Raw genomic sequence first — 11,533 nt, 5'->3', positions numbered from 1 at the left:
AGTCAACTATTCGAAAGCGCTCGAGTTTTCGGTCTTATTTTAAGTTTATTACAATTTATATGTAATCCTTTGTGCTAACTCTTTTATCAAGTTTGATAAAAGAAAATATTTGTTCTTTTCCAATATAGGGCTTACCCTCTTTTAATATTAATGTGCCTTACTCTCCTGTTCACAATTATTCAGATTTTGTAAAATTTGTAATAAATTACAGTATTTCATTATTAATGTTGAAATATTGATGTATAAATTAATATTGAATGGATTTAATAAAGAAATTTTTAAAATATTTCGTGACAAATATAGACATGTATTAAATAAATATAAAGAAGTAAAAATTAAGTAGTTTTTGCTGAAAGTTTCCGATAAGTATTTTTAATAAGGTTTAAACAACTTGGCACTACTTTTATGTGGATGAATACCGTATCGCATATAAAGGCTTGTGTAAAGTCTGAAAATTGGGAGTTGGGTGCTATAGATGTGGAACGTTGTGGGCTTGAGCACCCACATCTCGCTCTGCTAACTTGTATTTCTTTTGATAATTTCTTAATATGAGACTAGCGAAAGGAGGTTAAGACTGATAGACAGTGTATCCTCACTGAAATGTGGGTCCTACTTCCGCAGTTACCTCCAAATCCCAGGGCATATTTTATACCCTATATTAGATCTTGTACCCTGGGGATCATTTTAATTTATGTGGCTTCTTTAATTTAATTTTGTTCTTTTGTTCGTTTGTATACATAAATGATTTAATTTTACCATGTGGGATAAAATTATTTGAATTGGATTGAATATCTCCACTTTGACTGTTCTTATATAAATGACAACTGTCATAAAGCGCTCACTTCGGTAGCTGTCTTTTCTTGCACTTAGTAAAATGATAAGGAACAGTGGCATCCAGTGGGGAAAAAAACTCGTGGCTACTTAGCGAACCTGAGCATCTATTATGCTGGATACATATTGCCTTAAAACCCAAATATTTTTGCCAATAATGCATTTCAGTCAAACTCTTTTACTTAAAAATAAAAGCAATGCAATTTCCTTTATTGAAATAAGCCTTCAAATAAAACCCTTAGGAAGAAAGACTGTAAACAGAATTTCATTTAACTGACAACCACAAATTAATAGATTCTAATCCATAATACCTGGTTTTAAACTAATGACCACTTTTTTTTTGAGAATGCAAATTATTTAAATTTTAATCTAATTCATGTTTTTTACTAATATTTATATTCCTTCTAAGTTTCAGTGTTTCATGGGTATTTTTACTTCTCAGAAAACGAATGAGGGAACGTTTGTTTTCTGGCTATAAAGTCTGATATCCATGTATATCACCATTTATTTCCTAACTTTACTATCAGTCAGTATATTTGTATCTAACAGGCTTCAATGAAGATTTGGTACAGCTACTGTTAGAAAGAGATGATCTTCTTATGCAGCAAGACTCCATGTTAGTAGATATAGAGGACCTCACAAGATACCTGTAAGTTACAATATTACAAGGTATCGTCAATGTAGTCGGTTAAGATAATTTTGAAATAAGATTATCCAATATTTAGTTGCATACTTTCCATTAGTTATTATCTTGTAGTACAATATTTAAACTTCTGGAACTTCAATTTTTGAAAGCTTTGTTGTTGGTGATGACCAACAATTTCTCATATGATTTCGACAGAAGCAATAGAAACTGATGAATTTTAATAGCTCATGAGCTGGTAGGAGTATTATTGTTCTGATTGAAGCTAAGATGTTTAAATGTGTCTTTGTGTAGTAAATTTCATGCAGGACACGAAAGTGGTAATTTTTATATGCTCCAACCTAAGTCCAACAAATACACTCAAATATTCCAGGTTGTAGCTCAATAGTCACAAATCTGGAAAAGTATGAATAAGATTATACCAAATTTTCACACTAGATTTTATCGGATGTACATAGTAAAACTTTTGTTTATTTTGTTCACAACGTTTTACCAGGTTTACCTGACATCATAAGATGAGCTACAAACATATTCCATAATCACTCCTTTCACAAAAGTTGATTCTGGTCATCCATCTACTGACACTGAAGCTATAAGCATAATTCATACTCACTTCTTCTTTAACGTTGTGAACAAAATAAACAAAAGTTTTACTATATACAACCGATAAAATAAAACTTGTGTGAATTAAAAAATAGCATGGTTCTTTCTAATATTTAATTTATAACACGTTTTATTTGAATGTATAAAATACAAGACTTGTTAAAATATCTAATCATTCACAACAAACCAAACTATTAAAACAGTAAATATTTGACTTCTGAGGTCATAGTCATTTGTTGCTATAAAGTGAAAAGTCCATGAAATGCAGAAAACGTTCTATTAAGCTATATTCTCAAATCTATTATTTAATTGTTTGTTAGAGGAAGCTGCTAATCATGATGATGATGACGATACATCTAGAAATTCACAAAAATAGCCCTATAAATAGATACTTCCCATAATTGGTAGAAGTGAGAGCTAAGTATAAGCACAATAATCAATGATCGTGTATTTGGTGATCAAGGAAAGGTTGATTGACTTGCTGAGCGAGTCACTGAGTGTAAAAGTGCTTCTGTCAGCTAATAAATACGTTAGTCAGATTTGGTGATCAAGGAAAGGTTGATTGACTTGCTGAGCGAGTCACTGAGTGTAAAAGTGCTTCTGTCAGCTAATAAATACGTTAGTCAGATTTGGTGATCAAGGAAAGGTTGATTGACTTGCTGAGCGAGTCACTGAGTGTAAAAGTGCTTCTGTCAGCTAATAAATACATTAGTCAGGTCTATTATTAATCGAGGAAATTTCTGTTAAACATTTCTACTGCATTAAGCCTGCAGTACTTTCGGAGTTTATGTTGTAAAATGTTTTGTTTTTTAAATTAGGCTTACAAGTGAACGTGGCTGTAGTAAACGTAGACTGAAAAATTAATTTAATTATTTATCGTTACGTGAACGTGATCTCGCATTATTTTTATCAAATACTCCAAAATAATCGGCCCAAGAATAGAACACGTTACAACAATATGATGAAATTTAAGCTTTGTGATAACCTTATTAACCATTTGACCTCCTCTGAACATCATACTGTTTTTTTCTTTTTATAAAAGCAAACTAAATGTTGATATTCCCAGTTAAAATAATTAATTCATCATATGATTAACTGTACTTTAATGTGTATTTTTTCTTAATTATTTAAATGAACGATTATTTTGTTTTTATTGCAAAGTTTAAAGAGAAAATCTAATTAAAAATGGTGTTTTTGTTAGAAGCAATTTTCTGTAAACCTTCTTCCTCAGAAAAATACATACCCATAGTACATGTGTGAATGTCTTTGAACATATAGGTAATTATTTTCAAGACTTTTGCTTAAATTTCTTATATAATGTAAGACCGAATGCCTTGAAGAAAAAAATAATGGTGATTCTTTCTTTACAGAGGTGCAAAGAATGAGGCACTGAGTAACCAACAAAGTGTAGAGAAAACTGGCTCACTCTTGAAGTAAACACTACAGGAAGTCACATCTCAAAGAGTTTATAAGTCACTATAAGGTCATCAGTTAGTTATGTGTTGGACTCTGAAATATACTTGTGTTTCATTTACTGTCGATATGGATCTTATCAGGGTACTGGAGATTAATATATATATATATATATATATATATACCATACGTACTTAACTGTAAATTTGTGTACAATTTACTATGTTGGTCATTGATCACATTTTCTTCCTATTTTTGAGTATAATTAGTACAGTAATGTAACTGAAAAAAATAGCTTTATATTGAGCATAAGTATTGATAACAATGATAAAGAGAATTTTTCTTGAGTACGTTTTTTGTTGCTATTTGTTTTGTTATATCGTACAGAAGTCAGCATCAGATGTGATAACATCTAACGGGGTTAAGATGTGTAGTGATGTACATTATTATTAAGAATATAGAATAAGATATCTCTAAAGTCAGTGTAAAATCCAAAGGTTAAGTTAGAAAATGGGCAACGTAATTCGATAATATGATTCATAAGAAGGTGAGAATGCTTACTGAGAAACTAAATAATATCATAATAGGATCTGGTGATTAAGATCGTAAAAAACTAAATTTGCACAAGATCATAATTTGAAAACAATGTTGGTAAGCCATCAACCAAACCAAAGTATAATTTCACCAATTTAAAATCCTAAATACTGTAATTATAATTTCACTGGTTTGTTTGTTTGATGTTAAGCCCAAAGCTGTACAATGGGCTATCTGTGCTCAGACCACCACGGATATCGAAAACGGTTTCTACCGTTGTAAGTCCGTAGGCATACCGCTGTGCCACTTCAGGTATGATAAAATGTTTTGTTTGTAAATTCTTATAGTTGAGTTAAGCCTTTGTCAATCGTTGTGTTTAAATGTTTCAAGTATTTTAGCTATATAGAGCTGCATAGCAAAGTCAGAGTAGTCAACATGGTTTAAGAAGAGTAACGTCACAAAAACTTTGTGAGGGAGTAAAGAAGGCTGAACTCTCGTGGCCCCTTAATTCAGCTTGGGGCTCTTTGCTATGTCATTATTTGCTTATATGCGTTAATCCGGCCTGACTAGAAATGTCTCGCAGAACTACCATTTGGGAGCACTCCTACAGCTTGGGGGCGCCTCCGAAATGACAACTGTGCATGGTTTCTTTGTTATATTATATAGCTTTGGCACAATTTGTTTTATAATCTTAGGCAACCATTTTAGAAGATGTCATCGGTTTTATTTTTGCTCTTAGGTTTAAAAGCACTTATAGTTTTTTTTTAAGTCCTGAAGATTTGTCAAAGTAAAATGTAAACTTTGAAATTAACTTTGTTTAGTCGTACCGTCTTTATATGTTAAGCCTGATTATAAAAGTCTTGAGCTACCTCTTACTATATTGTCACTAAATATTTGGAGGGGGGGTCTATTAATGGGAAAAGGAGTGGGATTAGCTATTAGACAAATGTCACATTATATCTAATCCTTGGATGAGTACATGAAACACGGGTTTATTGATAAAAGTAAGGGATTTCAGTCTGTGTAGTTAATAGGGACAAATATAAGGTTGAGAAAACTGTTAATTTGAAGCATCATGGGAAATAATTTAAGATGCTTCCTTGCAGCTTCATGCATTATTTTGGAGTCTCTGACTGCTATGTAGATAATCATCTTGAAAAGAATCGTAATTGTTCAGTCACTTTAGTTGGCTGGCGTTCGTGGCTTAACCCTTTTCTTTTTCAGGAAAATATGGAAATAAGAAATACATTCTCTTCATAAAGTAATAGAATTGTATTGTTTACGTTTCGTGTAAGGTTTACAAAAAAAAATTTCTGGAAGTAAATGGTAAATATTGATTATTTTACTAAAAAAGCTGATAGTCCTTCAATAGTTTTGTAGTTCTAGAAAATTTTCAACAATCTAGAAAATTAATATTGTATTTATAGTGAGCATGCTTAAACGTACTGACAAGATTAAGAGTACGTCTATGAGAAAAACCTTTTCATTATCATTAAAGGTAATAGCATAATTTCTGCCCCAAGTATATGTATACATTGTCACAAGTTGTCAGAAAATGTTAGTTGCGATGTGTGTGTAATAAATTTTGTTTGCTGCCACTTTTGTCAAACGTACCAATGAGATTAATAATTTAGTTTGGCAACTAATAATGAAATGTTATTACAATTGTTAACTGTACTCATGTAAATAAATACATGTTTGAGTGTGTGAAAAGAGATAAAAAAAATCGTTGGTGTTCAAAATATTGCTCATTATGTATACTTTTTCAAAACTTTGAACGTATGTGTCATCCTCACTGCCAGCCTGACACAAAATTTTCTCTTAAACATCGTGTGAAAAAAGACCTCAAAATTTTGTCGTTCAGTTTCGTGGTTTTTGTTGCTGTTTTTTAAATAAATGGCTTCGCATATTTATAATTTTAGTTTTCATCATTTTTTTTTTTGTAAAGAGAAATAGGTTTTTCAACCAAAATCATTTTTTCATGAATGTCTTTACTGTGTGTTGTTCAATCGCAAATACAATTACGTTCGCTTGTTAAACTCGTGTAACTTTCATTCTTCACTGCCATCAATAAATATTCTGAGTATGTAGGCTAGATATAAAAAGATTTGACAATGTACTGTTTCCAAGGCACATTTTGTAGAGGATAAATGTTTGTGTGTATTTAATAAAGACTCCAAAAGAAACTCCAAAGTTACATATTGAGTCAGTAAGTATCACTAGATGGCGCTTTTAATATTGATATTTTCACCTCTTTAAAAAAAACTTCCATATCCTCATTTTTGTTTAGTAGCCTTATACTCGTGTCATTATTATGTCTTTCTATGTTCCTTAGGTATTCCATAACAATTATTGAATAAAAATCAGAGATTATATCTTTGTAGTTCTTTCTTTGTAAACTTTTAGTATGTGATTTGACTAGCAATAAAGTTCTTCTAGATAACTTGTTTTGTTGTGTTCAGTCGATAATATGTATTATAATCTAAAATACTTCATGAAATCTTAGGATAACACCACTTGCCTTCGAAAATTTAATGTTTTATTCTCACTTACATTCGGTTACACACGCCTTCGTCAGGCTGACATAACAATACTGTAGTAGTTGTTAGTTTGTTTTATTTGAGATATTCATGTGAAGTTGCACAAGATTTGTATGAGCGAACCTTCCAAATTTTGAACTGATAGACTAGATGGAAGGTAACTAGTCAACAGCACCACTGTTAATTTTTGGTCTACTCCAATCAGATAGTGAGATCTGACAATCACTCTTATAATGCACCTTCAGCCCCAAAGTCGTAGTGCGAGATTTTATCTGGCAACGAGATGCAAACCATGAGCTCTCGGATCCATAATTCACGTCCGGCCATAACTATTAGTAAAGAAACATTACTGTACAAGAGTTATATTGTTTTGCTGATGTGTGTTGTAACAAGGATGTAGTTGCTCCTGGATTATCTATAACACTGCGAGTTCACAAAACTCTGATTATTTTAGTCAACGATAAAAATGGCAGTTCAGTTAATTATGTTCAGGTGTTTCTAAAGAAGTCGTAGTAAAATGTTGAGAGTATTTAACGTTAATATTTGATTACTTGTCTTTAAAAAAAAGCTTAAAATAAATTAAACAGCGTTTTCTTAAAGAGAACCTTAAGTAATTTGGTTTAAATTATAAGCAAATTGAGCATATTGCGTTTTATTCTACTTCTAACCTGAATTATAGCCATGGCACTGATTAATTAACTCCTGCCTTTTGAAAAGGAAGTTTCAGTAAATTTACTTTCGTCGTCGTGAAAAGCAAAAATAATATTCATTTAGATTTTCTTGTATTTTTCTTTGAAATTTTAGCTTGAAACTGTGGTAATTGGGGAAGTTTAATGGACTATATCTTAGCGTAGTTAAAGCAACAGAATATATTTTTTCTTCCATTGGCATTGTTCTTATGTTAATGTAATTAGTAAGCACGCAAATTAAGCAATATGCCAAATAATTAGAAATGCTGAACTTACTTTCTGAAGAAGTTATTAAATAACGCTTTGCTAAAAGACATGAAGTACGAGTGTGTTTTTATTTATTTATTTGCTTATAATATTATCGGAAGACAAACTAGAATATAAAATAAAGATTATTGTTAATAACAAAATTACACAGTAAGCTATCTGTGCTCTGCTCAATGCTTGGTATCGAAACCCGTTATAAATACCCAGACTTACTGCTGAGGGGGATAAAATATAGAATACAGTACTGGTTAGTTTTACTATTGACTCTCTAGTTTATTAAGGCTTATTTAAGTAAATTTATATTTTGGGATACCCAGCCTTTACATAGAACAATCTACATTTTAAGACAAGGTTGAGTTTACATAAACTTTTTCTAGAAAACTTCAAGCGACTTTGAATGGTACTTTTTTATGTTTCTCATGTTTACATTCACTAGTTTGTTATTCTCTTTACGAAATTTTATAATTGTCATTAATGTTTACGTCATATTTCAAAATTTCCTGTCTTAGTATTATGTGGTTGATTTATTTGTTTTTTATCTTTATATGGTAATTAAGGCTAGACAGCAACTGTAAAATGATAGTTAAAAAAACGGAACGAAGAACTCTTGATTGTTAATATACTGCCTTGTCAAACAGTATTTTTACCAGTAATATAAACAAACCATATTTTCCTAGTAAACTGTTGTTATTGGGTTTTAAAGCTGAAAAAATAAGCTGTTGTGTTAGTTTCAAGAAGTGCGGTGATCAGTGAGAAAATATTAAATGTTTTTAGACCAGTATAGATTGTAATACACACTCTACATGTCTTTTCTAATGTAATGATTAAAACTGTAGAAGAATTGTTAGAAATAATACACAAAGAAAATAACCACTGAACGTTTTCCCGCCTTCAGCGCTTTTCTGTTTGGTTTTAATTTCGAGTGATAAATGTAAGCAAAGTAAAAATATTTCCATTAGATTCGTTTACAACGTCACTGTACATAATTAAGTTGTGCGTCGCATCTCCGAATATTTTCGAGTTATGATAACACTGGATAACAAAAAATTTGCTACTGGAGAAAATGCAGGTGATTCGGGTAATTTGATGGTGCTGATTTCAAAAATGTAGTCAGAATTTTTTTATCACTCTAGATTTTGAGTTATTGTAATATATCTATTTTATCAGCACTATGCAAGATATCATGCAATTAACTCGATATGATAGATTTATGCTGTGAAAATAAGTTTACTAGACAGTTTAATTAATGGGTAAAAGGCATAAATTTTTGATAACTTCAATCATTGACTGTATTGTATTGGTGTAAAATTCCAAATGTTCCAATATGCTAGTTGTTCTCGATATAATTGTAAAAAATTGCACCACTTTTGCTTAATTCCCACGCTCACCTGCTCCATCCTGGAATCGTGAAACTCTCGCGTGCTCAGTTTGCTAGAACATTCGAGAAGTCCTTCGAATAAGCATAAACATTCTGGAGTCAGACGCCTCTTTCTCAGTTGCCTCTCACTTACTAAAAAAGAAAACATTGGGCTTCACATTTGTGTTGTACAGTTTGCACATCTGGCTTGACAAAGTGATGGAATAAGAAGAAAGCAAGTATGCCATTTGTAATTCCCATGATATGGCGTGAGCCCAAGGATCATCAAATTGACTGTTATCTTTGCATGACTAATGTTTCTAGATATTTAGACAAAACTAATCAATACATTAAATATCCAGAAATTGCATCTACAATGAAACCAGTACCTCAAGGGTCTTCCAATGCCACATCCACCAGCGAATTGGGAAACAGAAGAGTTATCCTGTGAAAAGACAATGAATCATCTTCATCTAGTAATTCTTGTGTCATCTCAACATAAACTGTCTCAGCTGATCACACAAGCGGAGTTAAATAATCTGATTCATGACTTGTCTATCAAAGCAGCATGGGGAACTTCTTGGCTCTCGTTCACAGCAACGGAATTTATTAGCTTCAAGAACAAGAGTTTATATTTACTGAAGTTGTCATCAAACTCTTGCTTCTCAACATGGAAGATACTTTGTTTCTGTACAAATATTGATGCACTAATGGAAGAATTGGGTACTGAATATCATTTTCAACAATGGATACTTTTTATGGACTTATCTGAAGTCAGTCTGAAAGCTGTACTTTTGCACAATGGGAACACTAAGCCACCGATTCCTATTGTCCTGCTGGAACATGAAAGAAACTTATCAGAGCAGGCAGATTATACATTTTTAAATGCCATTTTCAATGAATAAACAGTTATTTTCACGATATATAAGAATATTTTGAATAAATCTATTATAACTCGAAAACTAGAGGTGATCAGTAATTTCCAACATGATTTTTAGAATAAACATCAGCACAGAAATATTTGAATTTTTTTCTAGTAGCAGAGAAAAAAAATTTTGTTGCCCACTGTGATCTTATCTTATACGGATGGAGGGGGTTGTTTTCTTTTTATTGTTAAGCACAAAGCTACACAATGGGCTGCCTGTGCTGTGCCCATCACGAGTATCGAAACCTGTATTTTAGCATTAAAGCCTTCACTTTTATCGCTGAGCCACCTGGAGTAATAAAAAATATGTAATATAACAACAGAATATCTATAAATAAGACAAGAAAACTTTGACTGCTATGCTGCATAGAAACAACACAAAAAATATTGTATCATCACAAAGAATAAAATAACGTAATAAAATCCGTTGTACTTAAATAAAAGAGGCAACATATGAAAATCTAATATTTTATATCCCATAAAGCACACAGACAATATGAGAAAATCTAACATATTTTATATCACCACATAATATCGTGAATCACGATAGTCGTTCATAATAGGGATCGCAACAGAACATTCGGGCAAAAAGCACCTTAAACAATAAAGATTCACTTCAAACAACACTTTAAGACTTTTACTATTGATTGCTAAGGCTGTACACATATAAAAATGCTTGGTATATTGCACCCAAACCTCTCTATAATGCTAAATATGGTACTGCGAAGGTTGTAGGGTGTTGAAAAGTCGATTCGTTTCTTCTATATTTTATATAAGCTAAAAAACGTCATAATTTAGTGTTAACGATGTTATCATTAACCCCTTGAAGTTAGCTTTCTTACAAATACACGCGTTCTTTTAAACAGTTTAAGTACAGGGTGAACAGGAATTACCACCCAATAATAGATGAACATTAAATGACTATAAAGTGTAGTGTAAAAAAATTGGTCCTCGTGTTAACAGACAGGGATTTTTCGTGACCTTTATGCCCTTCAAAAACTAATATCTTTGAAGTTGGGTCATATTCCAAATGTAAACCAGCTTTCATCCAAATCCATTCAAACATTTTCAATAAATCTTGCTGACAAACACACACACAGGGGTGAAACATACCCTCCGTTCACCTTTGGTCTAGGAGGTAAATAGATCTTCTAGCAATCTTATAACTATCAGGTTTAAAATTTTAGTCGTAATTTGTCTTATTGCGCAATAACATCCTCATTGTTACATTTACGTAAGAGTAAAAGGTGATTATAAAATAAGAATTTTACACCAGAATACTTAGCTTACAAACTATAAGATGCAAGATGGTGCTATCACACAATTACAACAAGTAACATAGGAGGAATAAGTTGTAATACTTACTAGATTTTGCTACGTGTTTAAGTAGTATAATAGCAGAAAGCTTTGTACGAAGTATACTAAAACTATTAACGCAGAATCCCATGTCATAATCGATCCACATTATTAGTTGCAATTACTAAAGTAACAATCCAAGAAAATTATTTCAAATTTCCAATTGCTTGCTTTTCGACAACGGTACAAATATTTTGTTTTTTCAGGTTTCATAAGAGTGAGATTTGTTTGTTTGTGTTTTGAATTTCGCGCGAAGCTACACGAGGGCTATCTGCGCTAGCCGTCCCTAATTTAGCAATATAAGACTAGAGGGAAGGCAGCTAGTCATCACCACCCACCACCAACTCTTGGGCTACTCTTTTACCAACGAATAGT

At 31.8% G+C, this 11,533-nt stretch overlaps 1 protein-coding gene across 4 annotated transcripts in view; it reads left to right on the top strand.

Annotated features, from left to right (window-relative positions):
- Positions 1-6,443, top strand: part of LOC106472046 — a 128,503-nt gene extending 122,060 nt beyond the window's left edge. For all 4 annotated transcript variants that reach the window (XM_022401482.1, XM_022401477.1, XM_022401489.1 and 1 more), the window contains 2 exons: positions 1,381-1,480; positions 3,448-6,443. In XM_022401482.1, coding sequence (XP_022257190.1) covers positions 1,381-1,480; positions 3,448-3,514 — 167 coding nt within the window. In that variant the 3' untranslated portion in view covers positions 3,515-6,443. The remainder of the gene's footprint in view (positions 1-1,380; positions 1,481-3,447) is intronic.
- The last annotated feature ends 5,090 nt before the right edge of the window (positions 6,444-11,533 follow it).

Source organism: Limulus polyphemus, unplaced genomic scaffold (assembly GCF_000517525.1).
Source record: "Limulus polyphemus unplaced genomic scaffold, Limulus_polyphemus-2.1.2 Scaffold117, whole genome shotgun sequence".
NCBI lineage: Eukaryota > Metazoa > Arthropoda > Merostomata > Xiphosura > Limulidae > Limulus > Limulus polyphemus.
The sequence above is the reverse complement of the archived record's forward strand: the minus strand, read 5'-3'. Positions and strand labels throughout refer to the sequence as shown.